We start from the raw sequence: 25,330 nt of genomic DNA, 5'->3' as shown, positions 1-25,330 counted from the left end.
GCGTTCAATTAAATTACAATATAATGATTATTTGCTTAGCTCTTGCTGCTGTTCAGTGCTGCAAAGACGGGTGAGGCTATGTTGATGGTAAAACTCCTTGGCGAAAGTCGACAGAGAAGGAAAACACGCAAACGGTGATACGCTTCAGCAACGGGTACAAAGACAGCTTGTTGCTGCCAGGGAGCAAGCAGGAAAATGTGTTCATTGTTATTTGGATGACAAGTTGCTTATCGCTTTTTTGCTGCGTCTTCGGAAGCGTTGAACCTTGGCTAGAAGCGTCCGGAAGCGGTCGGTATGGGCTGGATCCTTGCACCTAAGAATGGATCGCATAAGAGGCCACTTGCGAGTTCACAGCCAAGTTCGTCTCTCCAGACGCTCGACTACCATTCATCGGGCTTGAAGTAGTGAATAGATTCACTCGAGCATTGTATGACAACACTTGGCAAGTTGGTTTTTGTGTGAAGTAGCAGGAGAATACTTGCTAAAATGAAACACCGATTCATCCATTCCCGCACCAGTACAGAGCCGTGATTGAGTCAACAGTGTCAGGCAGCAGTAGCAGCAAGCTATCGAGAGTGTTTACGGAAATGATTTAAATCGTGCTTCATTTCAGTTGATGAAAAGATGGGCCCGGTAAGTTGGGTAAAAGACAGGAGCAAGAGTAAACACTCTCTGAGTGTATGTTCCGAGAGGAATTGTTTTATTTGCATAAAAGATTACTTTTAAGTCGTATTGTTCTGTTCCTGCGAAGTGCAAGAAACTAGTGCCATAGATGGGTGAGATTATTGTTGTGAAGTAATTTGTTCATATTTGTTTTGCATACACTACGTTTCTAATGGTTCATTCAAATTCTATCAGCTTTGTGTAAGTTCGGAATGTCAAGCAAATGGAAAGTGTGGCAAAGAATTTTCTGAATTTTTTTTTATTCGAAAAAAAATTGACGTTTGTTGACTTTTGTTAAACAACAATTGAATTCATTGATTTAAAAACAAATTTAACGCTAGCTGATATAAATATTTTAAAATAAATCATATTATTTTTTAACTTTTCATTTGAACAACTTGAAGGTATGTTTGATAATTGTTTAAAAAAGAAAAATACTTAAAATGAGTTTATATTCATGGATATAATTAAAATACTAATATCAAATATCGTTCATGTATCAGATCTTATGATGACTATTTACTAGTGCGATAATAGTGCTTTATTCAGAAAGGATAGGTTTTGGATCCCGCTTGTCGAAATTTGAGTATTATTTTGTTACATTCCGATTCATTATCATTATTTTGATTCAATTTATCTTTACAAATAGACAACACTGAAGAATGTAAGCATTCTTATCCAAATTCATTATTGATAATAACCGTGTCTAGCGAAAGGCAACGAGAAAATGAAATCTAAACATTTCCTAATTGTTTGCTTCTATAAATCTGCAATCAGACAACAATTTAGTGCATACTTCAGTAAAGAAGTATACTTTTCTAAAAGGAAAACTGTCCGTCTTCAAATGTAAAATAAAAAACGAACGATTTTAAATCATTCCGAAGACAGTCAATGCCATCGCTCAAAGCAGAATGCAAAAAATTAACGAATCATCACTAACCTAATTTGCATCGTTACCACTCTCTCGAGAAGCAAATATGAATTTCAATTAACTTCCTGTTTGCCGATGAATCATAGATTGGCAAACCGAGGGTGAAGGTGCGTAATTGGTATCAAAAACAAAAACAAAAAACGTTATCTTCGAGTGTCGAAAGTGAAATCGAATCGCCCTTTTAATGCCAGATGGGAAGATCAGAAGAGTCCCTATCGTATGCCAGCTACAAGTGATAATAATGGAAAATTGAATGAAAAAAATAATCATAAACTCCTGCTAACCTTCTCGCTTTACAGCGATAGGAGAATACAAAAAACACATCACATTCACCCCCAAAAAACCGGACGACAATCACGCGCATCATTAAAATTCAAAATTATACAATCAGCTCATCTCGCGCATCCCCGTTGTTGTACTGTTTGCTTCCGGGACAACGCACCAAAGTAAAAAAACACAACAAAAAATTGATAACACAAAATAGGGAAACCCATCATAAAAAAGATGAAAGTGGCTTTGCTTTTCCTTCCGGTGGTATTGGCAAGAAAACATAAAGCAGATATTTTCCCGCCGTGGGGAATGAGTAAGGGAGATGAAGAAAAAAATAAAACATCTGGAACAGCAAGCAAGGAAAGGCAACGGCATTAAAAGTACTGCAAAAAAATCCAAACACTGAAAAATAAAAAACCAACCATTGCTAAAACAACATGACATCGCTACTACTGTTGCGTCCAACAATAACACTCACACAAAAAGTATGCAACTGCAAACAAAGAACCGAGGGCACACCGAGCTGTGGAGCTTTTTATGCAAACAATAACTGGATTGGTGGAAAAAAGTAGTTGGAAAGGAATGGTCAGACTGGTGGAGTTTTGAGTATCGATGTACTTTTACAGCCGTGTATTGTTAGTTTTGTTCTTACTCAGGAAATGGGATTGATTGTCTATGGTTATCTTTGCTTTGCAAGTTATTAAAACTAAAAAAGGATTGAAGGAAGGGTGTTTTGTCTAGTTGGGTCTGGTTGATGCAAAGATATTGTTTGAGACGGCTAATGATATGATTTTTTCCTAACTTAATCGATATATGTGACGAGAGTAAGGAATGACTTTAATTTGTCTTCGCTATTGTTTTTTTTATCGTATTAGTATAAGCATGAATGTAAGACGATTCAAATTTGATTTTTTTTTTCATCGTAAAATGTATGCCTTATAAGCAATACTACGAACACTGCACTTGATTGTTTATTATTGAGTTAAAAGCTTATTTTTTATGTATTTATGAATAGTGAAGCATTCACTGAATGATTCTCCTTTAACAAAATTCTATATGACTTTGAAAAAATATTTTTGAGCTGAAAATTTGTTATAAAAAATTCCAGACTATTCTTCATGTATAAAAAAAAAATATTTTCCTCAGAAAATCCTTTATTTACCAGTCGGAAAATCGATTTAATATTTAACAACGCTTCAATTCTATAAAAAGAAAATCGCTTAAGCCGTTTTGCCACTCTTTCTAATCCCCCAAAATGCTTTCCGTCGCTTCAGTCGCATATGGAAAACTCTATCCTCCCAAATAGTCATCAATCATCCCAAGGTTCCTATCCCTGCTTCTACTACTTTCCCTCCTTCCCAAGAATGCTCCGACCAAATGAAAAGCAAATTGATATCCTATTGATCAAATAATTTAGCATTAGCAATTAGAAGAAGCTGTCGGTTCACTTTCAGACCATCACCGTCATCATCATCGTCATTCTCGTGCGCCCCCGACATAACTGGCATAACGGCTGGTAGGTCGGGGTTAATGTCAACTCACGCACAGCTTATACCTTGGAAAACGATTCCCAACAATCGAACCCCACCTTAAGAAGCGTTCGTTCGTGCCTGAACTGAAGGTTAATTTTTCATCTTCACAGCAGGGCGGTTGGTTGGTCGAATCGTTCCGGATCACGATGCGGATTCTTTTCCTATGCCACACCGTAACGTATGTGTGTATGTGCTCCTTTTTTTTCTTATTCAACAGCTTATATCTTCCTTAGAAGTTCACATTTGAGTGATGGCTTTTGGAAGTCGATAAAGAGAGCCGAAAAGTTAATACAACAACGATTTGAACGTGCCAACTCATGGCGTGATACGGGCTCGTTTCGAAATCGTCGATGAAGAAAGGCAGTAGGTTAACTTCATTCAGTGTCTTGAACTAAAGCAGACATTATACTCAGGATTCTTCCTTGAAATCGATACCATATGGTGTCTTATGCTGGTAGTGGTAGGGAAAATCTATTGCATACTCTTTTCGTCCGTTAAAATATGCAGCAAGAAAGCCCTACGGCCATGCCAAACCGGCTGACACGGTGAACGAAAGCCAAGACAAACTGGATATTAATTGATTATGATAGCCCGATAAACTTCTCCACGGGCGGTTTGTGTGCGTTTGTGTTGGGTATCTTTTGGATGGATTTCCATTCCACCTATTTACCTTCACCTCGTTTTGTCGCAAATAGGGACGAAGCGAATTAATGTGCATTGGGAGGGAAAGGTGACGGTGGTTAATAGATTGAAAAATAGCAGAAACGACTCCTTGTCACGAAACGACACGCGTCATGCGGTGAGACGTAATGCGATTCCAGCACGGTCGAGGTAGGGTGACGGTAGACGATTTTGTTGGCTTGAAACATTCCAGGAATGGTGAAGGTGATCTGTCTGACAAAAACCACCCACCAAGCAGGTAAGGATGGACGGTAGTGGAACCATCTTCAGGCTAGTAGATAGCGATGGAAGCCATCCACCCAAGCCAGTGACTAAGCAGGAAAGTGGATTAAGGAGTAGGAAGAAAAAAACGAATGGTATTTTCTTAGGCTTACGTAAATTAAGGAAGCATGTCGGCGTCCATGCGTGACGCCTTGAAAGAGCGATAAAAGTTTAACATCACCGCGAAAGGTCTAGAAACAGGTGAATCGATGGATGGGGTGTGTATTGATTTTTGAAGAAGGAAAGGCATTTTTTTATTTCATCGAATTTCATTTAATTCATGCTAAACATCCGAAGGACTGACAGAAGACGCATCCAACGATGTATAACATTGTACACAAATGTGGGACCCATTATTCTATTGCTTTTGAAATAATAATTGGTTTTACTCAGCCAATCACTAGAATAAAACTTATAAAAGCGTGAATGCATGGCGATTATGACGAAACATACTTCTCAAAACGGTCTGTTACTAATTATCTAACAAACCAAAGTGGAATAATGTGTTATAATATCAAGTCGTGAGTGATATTCGTCACTGTTCAACAAGGCGACGTAAAGTGTTTTTTTTTAAATAAAATTTTATTTCTTACAGCAGAAATTAAGGATGGTCTGCGAAATGCATCCTCAAAATGCGTCGCTTAAAATAGTATTACCCTAAGAGATTTTACTCACTAGAGTAGAAAACTCTCTGCAATAACAATAATTAAGCCTACTTTTAGGCTTTTTCTTTTCATAAGTGCTGATAAATTTTGGGGTTTCGTTTTATTTTTGATTAATTCTTCGAAAGAATGGACAATATTTTAGTTTAAAAAGTAAAAATTCTGTTCACAATACTTCAGTTCAATGCATCAGCAATGATTCTGTTTGCTCGTGGTCTTATATTCCACGCTCAGATCAATAAAGTATTCCCATCCAAAATCTCTGTTTCACTTAAACGTTTCGAATCCATTCCATATTGGAACGCTTCCTGCTCTTCTTAACATTATCAAAAACGATTCGTTTTGTTTCTTCATTCCTGCCTCCGTCAATACCATTCCGTTGTGCGAGATTAATGAAAAATTCATCCCATCCCCGGCTTGAAAATATAAATGACTTTCACCACGTTTGCCTTTCCCCAGCCACACCACCATTGACATTCACCGGATTCTAACCCAACCGTCTCGACGGATCCGCGACCTTTGCCGCGTCAAGCTCAGGCGTGGCAAGCGTGCCGATGGTAAATCTCATAAATTTTAAAATCAACATTATTAAAAGATTACATTAGAAGATTTATTGGGTTATTTCACTTATTTATGAACGAACCGAGGGCTTATCGGTGGTGAAATCTATCGTTATCGTAACCGTATCGCTTTTTTCCGAGGCTTTGTCGTTTCTTTCTCAAGAAGCGTAAAAGAAAAGTGATGACCAAAACATAGAAAGAAAAAAAAAGAACTGTAAATAAACCACACAAACGCTTGTTGCTGCTGAAATTGCCATCATCGGTTTTTGGGATGGATTTTGATTTTGATGGTAAAAAAAAACGCAGTTGCAGGAAAGAAAAACAGTACTGCTTGTCCGGAAAATTCTTACCAACGTTCCATATGGAAAGCAAAAGAAAAGCAGAAGCAGCTCGTTCGGTATGCGGGCGTTGAAGTCGATCGATTCGGAAACACACAAGAAGGAAACTTCCGAGGTGGTGGAAGGTATTTCGCCTTTGTTTCATAAATAATTGATTGTTTATCTTTCCGGCTTTTCGATTCGTGTAGTACGGTCGTACTGTTTTCCTGCTGCTTTCCGCCCCCGTGTCTTTTCCTTCTCTCTGCCACGGTAGCGCACTTGATAACAGAACCCCGAAAGTCGGAAAAAAGGCTAGCAATAGGGGATAGCAAGGATACAAGGGAAAATGTAATTTGTTTGTAGATTTACTTAACCTTCAACTTCACTTTCACGCCCTACCCTCGGTTTACTTAAGGGTGAGTGTGTTACGAACGGAAATGCCAATAAACGCTAGCGCAATGAAAATAAATAAACTTTTTGGCCGGAAGTACGTTCGATTGTTCCTTGGCCCCATTAAGAGCTCATCCTCCATGGTGCGCAGGCCGCAGGCCGCGTTCATACGCTCATTACGGGTGATCCAATTGATTTGGAAGAAAAATGACCTAAGGCTTTTCTAACGATGGCTGGAAGCAATTTGTGCGACATCAAGTGGTACGATATCGTCGATTCATCAAGTTGTAATGAAATTGATTGTAATTAATTAAAATATATGAAGGTACGGAGAGCACAACAGCATTGTGGAACGTATCAGAATGATTAATATTGGAACAAAATTCTAACGATTTATCCCGTTATTCTGCACATTTGCCGTAAGTATAGAAAATGGAGAAAACTAAACGGCAAAATGCGATTGGTTTGTTTTCACCGGGAGTTTATTCACAAACTCACGGACCATACGGCAACTTAATTGGAATTAATTAAATAATAGTATACAGAAGCGCTACTCAACATTTACGAATTTATCTTAGTCAACATCAAAGAATCGAATACGTTCCTGTGGATTATTTGTCCCCGTATGTATGGAAGGATACTGATAGAACGTCTAGTAAGTCCAGTGTCTAGTAAATCAAACACGTCTGGCTCCAGTGAGCTCTTCGTATCACTCGACCTGACCAGACGAGCCCAGACCTTGAAGCCTTTTTAGGCCAAGTTGAGATGCAGTGATGTCGTTGATGCGTCCGTCAGAATGATCGGATAAGGTTTGCGATTACGTTGAGTTGTTAGATGATGACCCTGGACCATGGCCATGACCTGGACCTATAGTTTTAAGGATTTCTACAGCAGGCTAAGACCGTGAAGCGCTTGTAGAGGCTATTAAGTAAATAACTATCTAGAAGCTCCATTGAAATCTTGAACTATTCAACTATTCAAAAAATAACTTCAAATCCCATTAATAATGGTGATGGCTTGGTGATACTTTGGTAGCTTTTTCAGTATGTAACATTGTTAAACCGCTCGTGAAGCTCAGTTTTAAACTTCTTCTAGTGGTAACAGCTGATTTACTTGTACATTACTGTCCATGGGACGACAAAACCTGACATTTACAACGTAAAGAAACGTTACAGAAAGCAACCATCATAATCAACTACATTAAATACAATAACTTACAGACTTTTGAAAAGACTAATGCCCAGTAAGGAGATAATGATTAAGGAAAAAGGTACCCGAAAATGCTGAAACATACCCTCAATTTTAACGAAAATTTTAATAAAAATAAGTTAGAACCGTGAAATACAAAACCTGATATAAGTGGGTGATACGTAGCTGCTTCAATTATAACTTTAAAATAACGAGATAGCAAAATAAAAAAGCATCTTAATAAATTTATAATGAAAAATAAAAAACAGATCACACTACAAACTACAATTACAATAATCAAGCTCCTTAAATTGACAAACAAAAAATAGCAATTAGTCCTTCATCCTTCCTTCAACTGAAAAGTAACTAAAAACTTATGCTATTTGGCCACCATATCGACCGCACCGTAGAAAGAACTCCATAAACCACCATTCACTGGCTAACAGCTAATGTGCATAAACCATGACCGGCTAGCTCAGAGAAAGATCTACCATGGCAACTACTCGCAACCCCGACGGTCAAGTAAAACTCCGTGAAAGTGAATAAAAACTACTTGTTTAAGCTTTAATAACCGCAAAGATTAACTTCGGTTAGAAAGGATTTCTGGATCCGGTAAAGAGGATAGAGGAATAAAACAACTAAAAACCCACTTGCATTAGAAAGAGGAATGCAGTCTAGAGACGCTCCATCTCGTCGGTGGCTCGGGAGCGGATCGGACCGGTCGGTACAGCGATTTACGTACGGCGGTAAACAATATGGATAACTCTCGGATAGTGCAGCGTTTGTGGCAGTGTGTGGTTTTCCACCGTGCATACTCACTTAATACTCAGCAATCCTAAAATGCGGGTCAGCGAAGTTAAGCTCAGACAAGAGGAAGCGAGGAAGCATGAAAACATGCGAGCTTGAACAATCATGAGTGATGCTGGTTTGTTTTTTATCCTTTAGCAACTATCCACTAGCCAAAAAACAAAAAAAAAATCCAGTACTTTGTTTCTCCCCATTTTACAGGGAAGTAGAGGGTCTCCGGTGCTCGGTTGTTCGGGTCAGACGATGAATATGAATGGTCGAGTAAAACGACCGGCGTGCAATAAAAAGATTAAACTTTCATTTTAGCTCATCCTAGGGCCGGTTTGTTCGTCGGATGGTAGAAAGTGTAGCCCTTTTGGGTGGATTTTGACCAACGTCACCGGCTCGTTAGCCATTTTTCGAGGTTTATTTTACCAAGTTACCTTTCCCAAGCCCCTTTTGGAGGGTAGTGGTGGCAAAGAAAAAAAAAAAAGGTATTTTTCCAGACTGTTATGACCCCGGCACAACGTTATGCCTCCCGTTCGGGAAAGCGAAATTGGCTAATATTTTTGTAACACTCTCCGACCGGCGTGGAGGACATTGGTGGCTGCGTTAATCGTTTTTCCTTTCCCATTTTCCTGTAGCCGAGCTAGTTTTCTCGGCAGTCGAACGATAGCACGGTCTTACATCGTTCCCATTACGCCTTCAACACTTTCTCCGAAAGTAAAATGTGTTTTCTGGCTGTTCAAAATTCATTGCACTTCTTGCTACTAGAGAGCAATGGAGAGCAAGAAAAAGCAACACCAGCATGCCCTTAGATACAGCTGCGAAAGCAGCTAATGCTGGAATGGATTCTGTAGGGGCGAAAAAAGTAGATTTTTCTTTCTCTTACTCATGTTTAAAGCCAACATCTCCCACTTCCCCTCCTTCAATCCACTGGGTGTGCAGGAAAGGGCTTAAAATTTGAACTTTTAACGGCATCATTTTCCAGCTTTACACACCCGTTCCGTCGTTATTACGGGCCAAAAGGCGGATGATAACTCATTTCATAAATGTTCCGCTTGTTCAACATCGTCTTTTCACACACACACACACCCTCCTACCCAGGTCATTCGAAAGTGGGACCGACGTTAATGATTTTCCGGGTTGCCGTTAGTGTTTCCGTTGTCGCCGGCGATTAAACGTGATGGGGAAAGTATGAGGTATGAGGTGTTGATGAGCGTTTTTTTCTACTTTTCCTTCGCTCGCAACATAAACATAAGAAGATAAGCCAAAATGGTAGCGGAATCCGGCAGCTGCTGGAAATGGGAAGTTGTTCTAACGGTTGGTACAGCAGCAGCAAGCACAGCATCACGCACCATAAAAGCAGCCAATTAGTTAAATCATGTGTGCAAACGAAACGTTAGCGGGAGGGCACAGTTTAGCCAGCCGAATGAGTGATGAAGTTCGTAACAGCTGGTACTTTGGACTGCCATCAGAAACAGAATGGTGGCGTTACTTACCTATCGTAGTAGTAATCCCTGTAAGGAAGAGTGGAAAAAATGTGGATTAGAAAAGCTTCTTAAACGAGATTTAATTAATACAAATATTTATCTCCTCTTAGACTCATTTGTCAATTTGATTAGGCATATTAATTTACAAAATCATAATTTCGACTTCAGCAAAAAAAAAAAGAATAATTCGAAAAGCATGACGCTTTTGTATTTTTAATTTTTAAGATACATGAAACGTTGTATCGAGATGATTGTACGGAATATGGCAAACAAGCTCAAGGAAACTGTCCTATCCTGAAGGTCTTATAAGAAAAATGCCTCTTGAAGATCAGAATTTGATAACTTAATCTTGATAAGTTCTGGAAATTAAGGAGCTCTAGCTTTGCTATCATGGACAAGGTTGCCGGAGTCTCTGCATAAGTTTTAGAGTAGTTTTAGAATGTTGCCAAGACTATTTTCGTCCAAAAGCAACACAGGTCATCAAGCAACTTGCCGCCCAGTGTATTAACTTCTAGATTATTGAATTTAACTATTTACACTTATGCTTATGACCCTTACCCTTCAACGGGAATGGATTCGAGCGCTTGAGTCTTGGAGAAACCTCACAGAACGCTGTACACGCAGATACGCTTCCAAGAAAAGTCAGGTCAACTAATTAATGTCTGCCATACAGTTCCTTTTAAACTTGCAAGCGGGATAACGTTTGATGGAAATCCCTCAAAATATATTTGTAGAAACTGTTATTTTTTCATGAGAACTGTGACAGATTTTTTGCACGCAATCTAACCCATGAATTCAACATTTCCTACGATCTGGAACCAAGTTTTGCGGAATAGTCGCAACGATGAAGAGTTGCACCATAGACTCATTTTTACAATAATTCAATAGAAGATGATTTGAAACATTTGCACGTTGTATTGTATCTTTTTATACGTTGGAAGATTTATTATATTTTTATTGTTGAAATTTCTTCTTATTAAAATGACAGTACTTATGCAATCTAACTGAGCTAACAAACAAACATTTTTTTCATAATTTAAACTGATTTAAAAAAGTTTATCTCAATACAACGGCTTCAATTTGTTTGTATTCTATAGTTTGTTTGTAGTATATTTCAGTACAGAGTGTTACATGAAACGAGGCAAAAAAAAATTTACGATAAATGGTGACTTTTCATATTTCACTCTAAGTCCTCACTTGCGTACTTACCAATCATTTCCGGTTTTGGATTTGTTTTGCCGTTTCCGACCTGTTTGGTGTGGTTTCGGTTCTGCCACCATATTCACATCTGTAAGGAAATGGCAAAAAATGTGTAATAATCAGTAAAAACAGACAAGAAAGAAATACGCACCAAAATAGGGTCAAAAAAAGGGATCGAGCGAAGAATGTTAATGAGGGCAACGTCAATGCGATGCGCCAGCCTGTGCTAGACGTGCGACATTTTTGGGAGGTTAATTTTAGTGTCTCACTACGGCTCACTGCATTCTCAGGGCATGCCGTAACTCCCAACCTGCTTTCTCACTCTCTCATTGGCTGGCAGCCATCCATACCTGCCAGCTGACGGTGTTTTTGTGTGGCAAAGTTATGAACCAACCACCAACCAACGTGCCCTCTGCCTCGGCGCTCAATCGGGCAGGATATGGCACCATGTATGGGCCGGTGTGGCGGGATAGTTCACTAACAAGCGCGTTTTTGCTAATTATAATTAGTTCAATTGTCATGCTCGCGTCATTCCGCAAACAATGAGTAAAACGGTGTTGCTTGCTGGTACGCGCCACACGATTCATGTTTGTGCAGAATAGAATTTTCTCAACTTTTGCATGCTTCTCTCGACGTTTACATATGATCGTATCCGATAAGAACATTGACGCGTTAATTCTGCGAATTACTAGTTCGCTGGGGTGAGAGATATGTTTGCCGCATTAGTATCGCTTCGAAACCTATTCTCTGAAACACACTGACCGGTGGTTTCCCTTACGCTACATGAAAGATAAATTACCCACACGATCGTAACACACTATTTTTATCGCGTCACCTTATGCGTGGCCTTCCGAACGATCACTTGCCGGTCACTTTATTTATGTCAGCGTTCTGTTTCGCTAAAGGAGCCTACCAGCGAAACAATTGCTGTTGAACGGAAGAGTAGAATTGATCTTGGCGGCAGGCGTAGATTAAAAAATCACCGCAGCAAACCAGATCAGCGTGGTTGACGGGCGTTGTTGGACGCGTTTTTAAATCACGTGCCGGCATGCTGATGGACGGTATGTATTTGTCTGCGTGTGGATGTGTGTCATCGACCGCCAGTCTGCCAGGATTGTCTCCTTTTCTTAGTAACGTAACGTACGAAACAGTAAACGCCAAACGATTTAAAAAAGAAGGATTGCAAACATGTCTGCAATGAGATTAGACATGGGATCTTATGTTGAATCGTGCTTATGGGTGTCTATTTTGAGAGGATTTAGACGATCATGATGATAAGCAAAAGTGAATAAATTTATTAAAAAGAGCAGGGAAATACCACGTGGTTGTAGCCGCTCCAAATAAATTTATTATGTGAAGACTATTTTTGCACGAGGCCTATTTCAGTATTTCCTGTACAATTTTCAAAAATAAAACATAACATACTTTAGGTCTAGGTCAATCCACAACCATCAGGCCTGATGAAGTAAGTTTGTATGCTTTTATGCAGAAAATAGCAGCAAATTATTAGGTGAACGTGATATGTGATATGGTATGATATGCTTAAATATGTCAACACTTATTTTTTGAGTTTTTTACAAAGTAATTAAAAGATGCAAAAAATATCTATTAATACACAATATTGTTTTGTACCTGATCCCAGCATCACAATAAACTCCAGTTATTTGAACGTCAGAATTGCTTCGGTCCTTCATCAGGGTTTCCCCTGAATTCGACCTAATAACTCCATTATATTCCTCCATAACTCCATTTGTATTCTTTATTTTTTTGTGTTTTTAAGTACTGTTCGAAACTTTGTAAGGTTCCCATTCCCTATCCCCTCCCCCCCCCCCCTCCCCTATCAGTTATGAGACGCAAAGAAGTAAAAGAGAGAAAAGAAGGATCCGAAAAGGGCAGGATGAGCCTGCCATGGGATCTGTTTGAGAGCGATCGATCAGTCGAAAACCAACCAGGAGTGAATAAAGATCGTAAAACGTATACAAGCGCGCGCAGATAGCGGACTATTTTTATGGGTTATTTCCTAATGCTTACTAATAACTAAGCTTTCCAAATCAGAAAAAAAACAAAAAAAGCCCTAGCATCGTTTTTTAACAAGTGCTTAATATTTTTCCCATCGATCCAGCTCAGAAAGTCCTTTTAGGCCGTCCACACGGACAGCGGAGACGTGGTAGGCCCAGATTGAGGTGGGAGGATGGCGTTGAATCATCCGCCACCAAGGCCAGAATAACGGATTGGTGGACGACAGCGCGGGACAGTGAGCGGTTCCGGATTCTGCTGCGGCAGGCCAAGACCGCAAAGCAAGGTTGTAGCGCCTGATAAGTAAGTAAGCAAGTAAGACTTTATATTTTTCTCACAGCATCCTGCTTCTTTGTTATTCAGTTTGGTTTGAGTTTACGTAGCGGTCAGATTATAATTTCATTGTAGAACTCTTGCGGAGTACATTAAATCCAAAATCAATGTAACCCAGTTCATCAAGACTTCATTAAATTTTCAAAAATTCAATGTTAAGTACTGTAATCGAGACCTCAACTCAACAGCAGACATTTAAGTAGGTGAGTCGAATATTAGTCTTGAAATCAATTTCAAAAGTATACTCCGAACACGGCTAAACTAAATTTTTCATCCTTGGGAAACATTTTCCACTTAAAAATTCGAACGATTGTTTGTTCCTCTACCATCTCAGTTCTCCACCCATTTTTCCACCCGTTGCTACACCAGTCAAAGTATATCATTTCCCACCCCGACTCATCAGCAACACCTTCAGGTGGCTATAATTTTCCACCTGTCAATCATTCATGTTGCAAACCACGCACCACGTAAACGTTCTCTTTTACTGCCGGCAATAAACGGTCGAGAAGCGTTATGTAAGCACATTACGAATCCATCTCAGCATCGCGGATCGTTTCTCATCCATTTCGCTCATTTGCCCGATGATGCCATCGCTCCCGGTGCTCTTCATCACACTTGGCTAATATGCAAGGCCAAGCGATACCGATCATCTTCCCACTTACCGTTGATGATCTGGGTCTGGTGACACTTTAAAATTAGAACCTTTCCATCTCCGACAACCATTGCCGTCCCCGGCCAAGCACCGCACACGTCATAAATTACCTCCCGTTTGCTGGACACGTGTTGGGCTTGGTATTGGAATCGAAACGATTTTCTCGATCTCGGTCTGAAGATGAATTTAATTGCTTGATAATTTTATCCGTTTCGGACAGTTTGGATGGGCAGTTTGAAACCCATCAGTAAGCAGGAGTGATGGAGAAATGCAAATGTTGCAATTTTATGACAGGAAGATAATGTGCAACTTTAGCTTGAATGTGACAGACACATAAATTGTCTGTGAAAGTGGGTTGTTTTTTATTTTTATTTTGCACATGCATTTACATTTAAACTTATAATTTCAACAACGAAAATGCGCAACCACACGCAAAGGGCCAAAGACCTTCTCTTGACACTAACAACGCGCTGATGCAAACTTCAAATAGGTTCTGACTTTTTAATGACAAAACAGCTAATCATAGCGCAGCATACAAATTTTTCTTCTACTAACAACCAACATCAGCTGGCAAATATGTGGATGAATAAACCCAACACCGGTGGTCTGATCGGTGTGAACAGCTGCGAATGTAAATACTGTTCTGTGGTATTTAATTTTATTGCAACAATGTCCTGTCGCTCACTTTGATTTATACCAAACGAAGGCCTTTTGAATTGGGACAGCTGTTTGAAATGCGCTAATCAAGAGAACTGCACTATTAATAATTTTAAAACATACCAAGGTTTATAAATACACGTTTTATAATCTAAAGCAAGTTCCGAAACCGTCGGAAAATGTTGTGTTCCATCTCCGATAGCAAACACCACATATCGCTCGCTCTACACAAACAATGAAATTCTTGTACGGCCTTCCAAAATGTCATAAATTAAAAGAAACAAATGACCAGGAAGGAAGAACTTATTGGTCGTTTGTACACGGAAATGAAACTCATTCCAGCGTAGAGCTACAGTGGCACGGAACGCATTCGTTGAGGAAATTACCGAAAACATGCCAACTTTAGCAAAGGGCCGTCCACTTGCACCGCATCCCCAGCAGTTTGTTCAACGCTTTCCTCTTCTAACGCCAACGGCAAAAAAGGGTTGCAGCAAGCAAGTGAGGGTGGAATAACATTAAGCGTAACAATTCTGGCACGCACTTTCGCTCGGCTCGCCTAGCTAGTCCTCAGCCACGGCATTAGTTTTCCGATTTGATGGAGAAGAAAATAATTTATGTATGACATGACAGCGAAAGTTTTCCAGTTTTTATCATTTTCTAGCCATGATTGATGATGGGTCTTGGGACGCCCGTTGAGCGTATGTGGTGTTTGGTGTACCGGTGATGGTGGTGTTTGCAACAATCATGCAATGATGTATCCATTTTTAGTTGGCCCAATTTCGCTAACCAATGTTATGGTTTGTTGAATGGAGTTTGGATTTGACTTGTACAGTTAAGGATTGTTTTATTTCTTTACTAAACATAGAATTGAATTACGTATTGCGCGTTAAATTGTTTCCCTACAGACTTCACTCTTAATAACTCATTAGGTTGTGTTATTGTGTCTTAAATGCTTCCATTTTCGTTTCCTTTGATGTGACGTGTAATTTAGATATTTAAAAATAAAGGAACGTTTGAAAAGTGCCCGCCTGTTGCAAGTGCTGTCGTTTTATGATAAATAATTTCCTTATTACTTACCTAAGGTTTGGCTGAGCACCGTCCGCCCATCCTCCCCATGGCAGGCATTCCGTGCATCGAATGGATTTGTAAACTGCACAAATGCGTATCCTTTATGCATGGAAATTCCTACGTAAAAAAAGAGAAAAAATAAAACAGAACAGAAAGTTTAACGATAAAGCACCAAAGGATGCACTAGATTATGATAATGTGATAAAGAAGAAATAAAACACCAATTATCGCTCAATTTAAAGTGCTACGTACCGGGAGTGAGAATGCAACAAAATGCAATCTCTCATGCAACGTGCGCTCGCCTATCCTTTCATGATTTGTATCCCACAGGAAATGATTTCCCAACTCTTGTATGGTTTTGTTTTTTGCTACCTTCGCTTCAATGTTTTGCATTTTATTTTCCTCACTATTTTGCACACGCTTTACATGCCCGCTTCGGGGCGAAAATCCCTCGCTCAACCACGCACAGTGTGATACAGTTGATGAATGGCTTAAATTGAGCAAAATGCAAAATGGCTCTTCGCTCGAGTGCGAGTGTATGTATGGCTCGCGTAAAGGATATCGAACGCAACTCGAAAAGAATTCATCACCTGGCAAGGTGTTACAAGGGGGAAAAAAAATCCATCCAACAAACCGAACAGCGGTGAAAAGTGCTGGATGATTGCTGTTCGACCACGCGGGAAAGTGATACATTTTTCAGCACACACTCACACACTGGCAGTAGAAGTAGTTTTTTGTTACGTTGGTTGCCTACAGTCCTAGATCAGACTTGTAGCTAGAAACGTGCGCAAAAAATCACCCAATTTCATCGACTGAATAATTCACGCATGCATGGACAGAAATAGAGAAAGGATTATCTGGCACCGGGATTCTACGTGGAAAACTCTTTTCCAACACAAATGTACCTGCTGTGTCAGTATTGGTGGGAAGATTGTATAGCCTGGCATTTGATGGCACATGAGCATTCCTGTTTTTGAGAACTTGAAACGGAACAGATATCTGGATGAAGTTAGTGGTGAATGTGAAAAATCTCAGTACTGAACATTCCGTTCCAAGTGTAACTTCAGACAATTAGAATTATGTAAGAGTATTTCACCAAGTTATTGAGAAAAAACTCCTTTCCCTCAAGCTCCCAAACACGATTCCAACGGTATGCTGCACATATTGATCGGACCAAAAATGAACGAGTTATCGCCGATTTTCCATGGGAATGCTGTTGTTTTCCGCAATAACTTGACGGGGGATGGAGGGATCGGGTTGAGGTGTTGGGAAAAAATGTGGACGGCCTCAAGACGCAGCCAACGGTGTGCCGGATGCCTTGATCGGACCATGAAGGAGCGAGTTATCAACGATTTTCCATGGGAATGCTGTTATTTTCCGCAATAACTTGCCAGGGGATGGAGGAATCGGGTTGAGGTGTTCGGCAAAAATGTGGACGGCCTCAAGGCGCAGCCAACGGTGTGCCGCACGCCAGGACCGGATCAAAACCGTGCGAGTTATTGCCGATTTTCCATGGGAATGCTGTTGTTTTCCGCAATAACTTGCCAGGGGATGGATCGACAGGATCGGACCAGGAATGAACGAGTCATCAACGATTTTCAATGGGAATGCTGCTGGCAGAATCCCCCCACACCTCCCACCACCTACCGTTAAAGAAAATCCCCCTTAGTTCCCTTTTATATTTAAAACCATGTTTTTAGGTGTTAAAAACACCTAGATACACCAAAGATATTTCAAGAAAGAAATAAAAATGAGCTTAAAAACTTAAAATTCAAAGACAAACTTAAAAAGGGACGGAAAAATATTTGTCGTGACGGAAAGCAAATTATTTCCCGACCACTTTTAAAACTGATTTTGGAATTTTTTGGTCCGACCCGAGCTACGTCTTGGAAGTCATGCTCTCCTGTTACTTCCAATCGTTCTTGGTCGGACTTTTGTGGCAAAAATCGGGAAATTTTTATGCGGCAAAATTCGACCAGGAGTAACAGGAGAACATGAAGTCGTGGAGGTAGCAAATGGAAATTTTAAAAGTGGTCAGAAAATTATTTTTTTTCCGTCACGACGAATATTTTTCCGATTGATTTTAATTTTGTCTTTCCGTTTTAAGTTTTTCTGTCTCATTTTTATTCCTTTCTTGAAATATGTTTTAAAACACCTCCAAAACTTGGTTTTCAATATTAAAGGGAACTAAGGGGGATAACTCCCTCATTCCTGATCCGATCCTGGCGTCCGGCACACCGTTGGATGCGTCTTGAGGCCACGTATCTTTTTGAAAAACACCCCAACCCGATCCCTCCACTCCCCGCCAAGTTATTGCGGAAAACAACAGCATTCCCATGGAAAATCGGCAACTGCTCGCTCATTTTTGTTCCGATCCTGGCGTTCGGCATACTGTTGGATGCGTCTTGAGGCCGCCCACATTTTTGCCGAACACCTCAACCCGATCCTTCCACCCCCCGCCAAGTTATTGCGGAAAACAACAGCATTCCCATGGAAAATCGGCAATAACTCGCACGGTTTTGATTCTATCCTGGCGTCCGGCACACCGTTGGATACGTCTTGCGGCCGCGCATCTTTTTTGCCGAACACCTCAACCCAATCCCTCCATCCCCCGCCAAGTTATTGCGGAAAACAACAGTATTCCCATGGAAAATCTGTGATAATTCGCTCATTCCTGGTCCGATTCAAGGCGGTCGATCAAGGCGTTCGGACTACTGTTTCATGCGTTTTTGATACGCGCTTCTTTCTGTTTAACATCCCACTCGATAACTTCATCCAACCAGCCCCCCCCCCCTCCCAACCCCCCGGCCAGTTTATCTATGAAAAGGGGGTATTTTTGTACCAGGGGATGAAGCAAGAAGAATCCAAGAAGAAAAGACAGGATTTTTTTTACTTTGCGCATCGCTCTGGTATCTGGTTAAGCCTGAAATTAAAGTTTTATAGATTTGTTAAAAACCTGTCCCTTTGTTCCGCTCGGAGCTCCCGCTTGGAGCGTTCCGAGTACCGTTGGATGCGTCTTTGAATAGCGCATCTTTTTGTGCAGTATCCTTCCCCGATTTCTCCACTCCTTACCGATTTATTCCATGAAAATGGGGTTTCTGCGGAATATCGGCAATAACTCACTCATTTTTTTTTGCGATCGATGTAGATCTTCATAGACGAGGTTCGTAAAGTTCTGGTAGGGATGGAAGTTTTGTGTGATTTAACCATCTAAGACGAAAGAGAATCTCTTTTTGGCGAGGCTCCCCTAGCTAGCATAGTCCCTGGTGACCGCCACCTCCACCCATAAGTTAATCCGCCACTGAATCCATCCATCCTATTTCGGCAAAATTAATATAAATTAAAGCGAGCTGCTATCCACTGTGCATCGTCGCACGCATATGAATATCAAATTAATCACAGGAAAATTGCTACTCTTAACATGCTTTTTACTACCCCCGAAAATACACAGGACATCAACCAATCCCTAAATCTAGCGCGGAAGCTCAGCATGCACGCTATTCAATAGCGTTGATTCTCATTGTGGATAAATTTTTTGGTCTAATTGTGTTACCTCGTACACAGGAAAAATCGCACTATCTGCAAATGTACCAGCTGTCGGATTGAAAAAACATAAAAACTGATCACACATAAAAATGGAAACAAAAAATCGCTCAATCCGAATCCAAAAAAGGGTTTCCACGAGACACAAAGATGCACCGCGCGTAGTCCGAACGGTAGCGTACGAACTGATTGATGCTGGAGCAGGGAATTATTTCGATCGCTCCAGGCTGAGGGTTTTCGTTCGTTAAGAGGGAATTGTTTTACATCCATCCATGCATCCATCCATCTATTCATTCACGGGACCAGCGTTAGAGTGGCACACCCTGAGGGCTTTGTACCTTTAGGCTGAGGATGTACGGAAAATTGTAATCTGTTCGACCAGACCATCCCAGCTCAGATGCTCATGTGCCGCTGAATGTTCCGGTTCGATTTCGAGTCTTTTTTTTTTTGTTCCATTGCCGCTCGTGCATTAGCGGATCTGATGCATTTTTTAAAGGGCAAGGCAAAAATGTACAGCCGAGGATTTGGTGTCTGTTTTGTTGTTTATTTAGATTAGCAAGATGGCAGAATTCTTTTTCTCCTTCGCACACACTCGAACAACACGCTCACACGCACACACGTATATTGCTTCGTTAGATAGGATTTATTTTCCATACAATCCGGTTTATGATGTTGTGCACAGTGCACTGCGTCAGTGATAATGGCGCAATCAGTCGAGAACGGTGCAGAAATCCTCGTGCAGCAAAGGTGTGTGGCACTGCCATCGTGGACAGCGTCCACCATGATGATGAATCGGTAAAACTAACGAGCAACAATTTGGTGGTTTCTTTGTCTGCAATTGGCGTCGCATTGCAGGCGCAAAACAGCAATCAAAATAGTGCCGAAATTTCCCAAAAAAAAACTACAACCAGGGTAAACAAGGCGTAGCAAACGTCAACACCACGTCGTACCAGCGTAACTCCCTTGGGTTGAGTGATATTAAAAATTGATAAAACTTGTAAAACTGTGCTCTACTGTTCTGTGGAATCATTCCCATTTTCAAATGGGAACCAGACTCTCTCACACACACCACATGAGTTTAACGCCATGGAAGCATGAAATTAGCAAAGAAGTTTCACCGTGTTTTTCTTTTTGCAACAAACTGCACCTGCAAACGGAAACATACGTCGCTCGTACCGAGGAAATACCCGAACCAACCCCATAATGATCGTGATTTCCGGACGTAAAGTTTTATTTCTCACCCAGCACAAGGGGTGGCGTCGTTTGGTCTTTTGGCAAAAAAAAGGAACGAAAGAAGCAACCAAAACGGTTCGCCAGGAAAGGAAAAAGGGAAAAGAGTTTAAATGTACTAATCGAGCTACATTCGTGCGTTCGAATGGACTGCAACATTAACTTCCTCCACTTTCCAACCTGTATTGACTGGGTTGGTTGTTGTTTTTTGGGGTTTGTGGAAATATACGCTGTACAAGCGTAACATCAAATCAACCAATGAAGTTTCCGAAATGAAAGGCAATGGATGAAAAAAAGCATGCGAAAAATGAAAAGTTTACTCTCTCTCTCTTTCTCTCATCCCAACGCTACCACGTCGGTTGGGTAAAGAAACTGCAACGAAAGTTTCTAATTAAAAGCATGCAATAAACTTTTATTTACAATCATCCTGGTGGAACTGGAAGATGGAAGTCACTTGCTGTCGAAACTGACTGTGACGATGGTGAGGTTGGTTTGGGGCAGAGAAATAAAGGAAATGCAGGTCAGCAACTGCAATGAAGTGGAAATTGCATTGCCGCTTCCGCAGCATTGTGCATGACAGTTTGACAAGGTGTGAATTCACCTGCGAAACCGCGTTAATGTTGCTGCAGGGGAATTAGTTTAGCTAGTTGGTTACCATCGAAACGCATTGCCTACTTTAAGGGGTACAGAAAGCTGGTCGCGTGTAGAAATGCTCAAATTAATGATATCGCATTGAAAGTCTTTAATAAAATGTAAAGTCAGTTAAAAAAATATAAAAATCAAATGTTTGCTGACGAAGCCAATACAGTATTAAAGTAAGTTTTATTAAAAAAAAAGAAACACATTTTTACAATCATCCACAAACAAACGGTCAAAACACAAGTTCAAGTCTACTGATTATATTAACAATAAATAAACATTGAAAAAAAAAATCAGTTAAATGTAATGCAACCTGAAAAAGAGAGGTTTGGCGAAAAGACTAAATCTTTTTTCAATAACACCTTCATCATCTTCTTCAATTTGTTATAAGTATATGGCAATAAAATGATGCCGTTGTTTACGTATGATAAAACAAAAATATTTTTATTACACAAAAAGTGATCTCATAAACCTGCAAATACTGTTAATCAAACCTGCAAATACAGCAAATACTGTTAATCAAACCCTTTCAAATTTTTTTAACTATATTCCATTGAATCCAATTAAAAGTAATGGACAAAAGTATAATACTTCCTTTGTATTGCATAGGCTAGCTTCATTGCTAGCTTAAAATGATTTTTAAGCATTTGGCTCAATGATTTAGAATCGATTTCAAAATCCGTACAACGATAGGATAGTTAATAATGCATAATTTACACGTTATTTTAACAAAATAAGCTAAGTTTATTGGTTGAATATTGCAACCATAACCTCTTCTTTATATTTTTTAAAACGGTAGGATGGTTTATTCCATTGTCCATCACTGTGAACTTTTTAGAGCAAAAGGTTTATATCCACATAAAATAACATAAGATATGAAAAAAGAAAGCCTTTAAATAAAATAAAAATTGAAAAGAAAAACACACAAAGATTGCCGCCACAGAAGCACGTTCAATTGTGTTGATCACTTGAGCTACTGATTTACAAATTGCGGTAAACGGTCAACATGAAACTTCCACTTCCCTAAACCAGTTCCCACGTCAACACTCCCAAAACACTTTGTAATTCTGCTGACAGGACATTCGTTTTTCACTTCCTTTTTTTTCGAACTTCCACCACTCGATAGCTGAACGATTTGGAAAATAGATTTGCCCATGCTTTAAATGAACTTTAATAGTAGTTTGATTCTTTGACCGTGCTGTGCCTTCTCTTTCACCGACAGAACTTAGCTTCCAGTGGATGAAAGTGCACTCAGCACTGGAGAAAACGAAAAAAAAAGAAAAGGTCAGGAAAATTCTCCGGACACAACTCTTTGCTCAATTTTCTGCAGTGGAACGCAAACGGTGCAGAACACACATTCATTTGATGCTGACGAACTTTGACACGACGAAAAAAGGGACGGGGCTGCTGCACGAAAGCAGCTTACAATTAAGTTTCTTAAGACGATTTTCCACTTTCTTATCCACACGAGAAGTTTCGCTTCCGGCACACGACCACACCTCACAATGTCCAGCGTAGTTCCGAGTCGGTCTTTTTTCGTCTGGACGTCTAGAGTGGCATCGATTTGTTCTCATTTAGTAGCGAGCTCATGGTTTCCCTTTTTTTTTTTTGCTTCACTCGTCGTTCCACAAGCAAGCAACGATCGCCGGTCGGGGATCGTCGCGTTGGCAGACGACACCGTCTCCATGCGAAGCGAAACTTTCTCCGTAATAGACTATTGTAAATTCAATTACCTCATTTGTAGTTTTTTCTTTGCTGCTTCACTTCTATATCCTTCCGTTGCAGTTTGCAAAAACGAGTCCTGATCGATTTGTTCTGCAACTTTGAACACACTCTTTGTAGGCAGTGCGAGAGAAATCGAACAAGCAAAGTGAATGTTCGCCTCCAAGATCAAACGTACGAATTATTGATGCGATAAATGGCTTCCAAATGGTGAGTGGATTCGACCAGCCAATGTGTCGTTTGTTAGTCTCTGATTTTGACTGCTCCCATTTCTGCAGCTTCCTGTGCATGGGGACGCGTGATGCCCGTTTGACCATGGCTTACAAGCAAATGTTTCGATCGATTTTTCATCCTTGCCAATTGGATGGCTTTCAGGCTAATGTCCTTGATTGGCTTGAATCTGTAAGCGGGTAGCTTGAAGTCATCATATTTTCACACCGAAACTACACCCAACAGAAAGCAGATCTTTAAGAGAGCAACACCCTTGGTTGCAGTGAACTTCTTTACATGTTGCCAGTTGAAGACGGCCATAAAATATTAACGATAAAACAATAAAAAACTGTTTCCCGAAAGAAAAGAAGAAAAAAACTTACCCGCCAACCGTCCGTAGCGCTGAAACATGCGCTCCACATCCGTCTTGGAGCACTGAAATGTGTTCAGGTTGCCGACGAAAACTCTCGAGTTCACCGCCTGCGGGTCCTGCGAGTTGGTCTGATTGGAGAGTTTTGACATCTTCATCTTGGCTGCGTTTTCTGGTCTGTGTTTTGGGTGGCAACTCTGGAGAAGAAACGAAACAAATGGAAACAATTCTCGGTAAGCGAGTCATGATCAGACACGATCGATAAAAAGCAGTTTATTTCTAGCTACCCGTCCAATTGCCCAAGTGAAACAAAACCTGACGGCTTAACATTTATTAAATTCTTTCCCGAAATATGCTGCCTTACGCCCTGCTCGACATTCTCGACCGCTCGTAAATCGTGTAAGTGATCCACTGGTAGCTGAAAAAGGACATCGTTTAAGAAACGATTAAGTAAAGCAGTTGCTTTTCTCCGGCGAGAGTGAACGAACGAACGAAAAAATCATCATCTTGCCCCAATTGAACTAAACCCGTGTCTGGTCGGGACAGTTTTGTGGTGGTGAGCTGACTGGAATGTGGCAGACCCGGAACGCCAGACTCTTCGCCAGGCACAAGAAGAAACCGACACCACCTAGCCTTTAGTGCCAGCAGAACGTAAAAATGCAAACGATAACTTCTCCATCAGCAAACGGGACCAGCACTCTGTGCTGTGTTTGGTCGTGGTTGGTTTGCAACTGAATGCAGCAAACGACGACGACGATGATGATTGTGGTCCTGGCGAGAAGAACTTTCCCGAGGAATGCAAGGAATTAAAGTAAGAAGTAATTTATATTTGTTGCTTCATCGCTTCACCCAGTCTGCCGAGAATGGTAGGATGGTTTTAATAGTTTTAATATTTCAATTTCGTTGGCTGCTGTAAGGATGCTCCGGCGAGGTTGATGACGGCGAGACGAAGGGTAAAAGCTTTAAATCCGAACGAAACGAACCTTCGGTATTAGTTTCGAGTACGTCAGGATCACTTTCCATTCACATGACCCTTATGATGTGCTTCTTCTATTCGTCCGGATTAGCATGCCAGCTTGTTGCATTCTTCGTTCGGTGCTCGGTGTCCTGCAGCTCGAAACGACATCCATTGACCCTGTTCAAACCATTCTCGTTACGCCGAACAGATGGGGATTCAACAGATTGGACAGGATCGGCTACCGACCCTTCAATGGGATTTGCCGTGTGAATGTGAACGAAAAGTCATCATTTGTCGGCGAAAACTCAAGTGAATGAAAAAATCGGCAAAAACGCGTGATACTAACGAATCCTTTCGCCACTCTACTTTATCTTCTAAAGTCGTGGTTCTAATTTTAGTCACTGCGCTATGAGTATGCTATGCAGCCGTTGGATATGATGCATTACGTTGCACGCGAGTCGTCATTCGTTGCCTCGAGCTTCAAAGAGATAGGCGATTTTTTTGGCATTCTTTGTGCTTACAGCTTGATCCCACATTAAACTCTGTTCATTAGGCGAATCCTGTGCAGATTAATTAACTGCAAGCACGCGGGCGGTCTCGCTGAATCGGTGTGACGGAATGGACGGATGAGTAAGGCTTAGAATGCCTGTTGCGTGGTACGAAATTAGGTTGTATTCGAACATCAGGTTCGTTAAAAATGTGTTCTAATAGAGGATTTCTTAGCAATTATTATTTTCCAAATTCATTCAATTTGTTGAAATTAATTCAATTCATTTCTTATAAGTATTTAAACTGATCGATAAGTGGTGAAGTCGTACGTCGTACTCCGTTAGGAATAGAGAAGGTTTGAGGATCTCAACAGAATACAATCTGATGATCATTTGACTGCCTTGAACGTCAACCCGACAATTGTAATCAACCAGAAATTATAATCATTCAACTAATCATTTTAGTATAATTTTTTTCATTCACCGTTAACTGAAAAAATTGAAGATTCA

General features: G+C 40.5%; 4 protein-coding genes across 4 annotated transcripts in view; 2 read left to right on the top strand and 2 right to left on the bottom strand.

Annotated features, from left to right (window-relative positions):
• Positions 1–23,540, bottom strand: part of LOC126561955 (uncharacterized) — a 35,917-nt gene extending 12,377 nt beyond the window's left edge. Inside the window, exons 1-4 of the mRNA XM_050218347.1 lie at positions 23,388–23,540; positions 15,670–15,777; positions 10,944–11,022; positions 9,744–9,761 (exon numbers count right to left, since the gene is read on the bottom strand). Of these exons, the coding sequence (XP_050074304.1) occupies positions 9,744–9,761; positions 10,944–11,022; positions 15,670–15,777; positions 23,388–23,532 (350 nt within the window). The 5' untranslated portion in view covers positions 23,533–23,540. The remainder of the gene's footprint in view (positions 1–9,743; positions 9,762–10,943; positions 11,023–15,669; positions 15,778–23,387) is intronic.
• Positions 1–25,330, top strand: part of LOC126562982 (charged multivesicular body protein 6) — a 250,061-nt gene that overhangs the window by 41,319 nt on the left and 183,412 nt on the right. The window lies entirely within an intron of this gene.
• The window catches only part of LOC126561997 (esterase B1-like), a 474,259-nt gene that overhangs the window by 269,355 nt on the left and 179,574 nt on the right, over positions 1–25,330 (bottom strand). The window lies entirely within an intron of this gene.
• The window catches only part of LOC126561411 (uncharacterized), a 197,643-nt gene continuing 176,733 nt past the window's right edge, over positions 4,421–25,330 (top strand). The window contains exon 1 of the mRNA XM_050217534.1: positions 4,421–4,433. The gene's annotated coding sequence lies outside the window, so the exon portion shown is untranslated. The remainder of the gene's footprint in view (positions 4,434–25,330) is intronic.

The sequence above is a fragment of the Anopheles maculipalpis genome, chromosome 3RL (genome assembly GCF_943734695.1).
Source record: "Anopheles maculipalpis chromosome 3RL, idAnoMacuDA_375_x, whole genome shotgun sequence".
Classification (NCBI taxonomy): Eukaryota; Metazoa; Arthropoda; class Insecta; order Diptera; family Culicidae; genus Anopheles; species Anopheles maculipalpis.
Note: the sequence above shows the minus strand (reverse complement) of the source record. Positions and strands in the feature narration are given on the sequence as shown.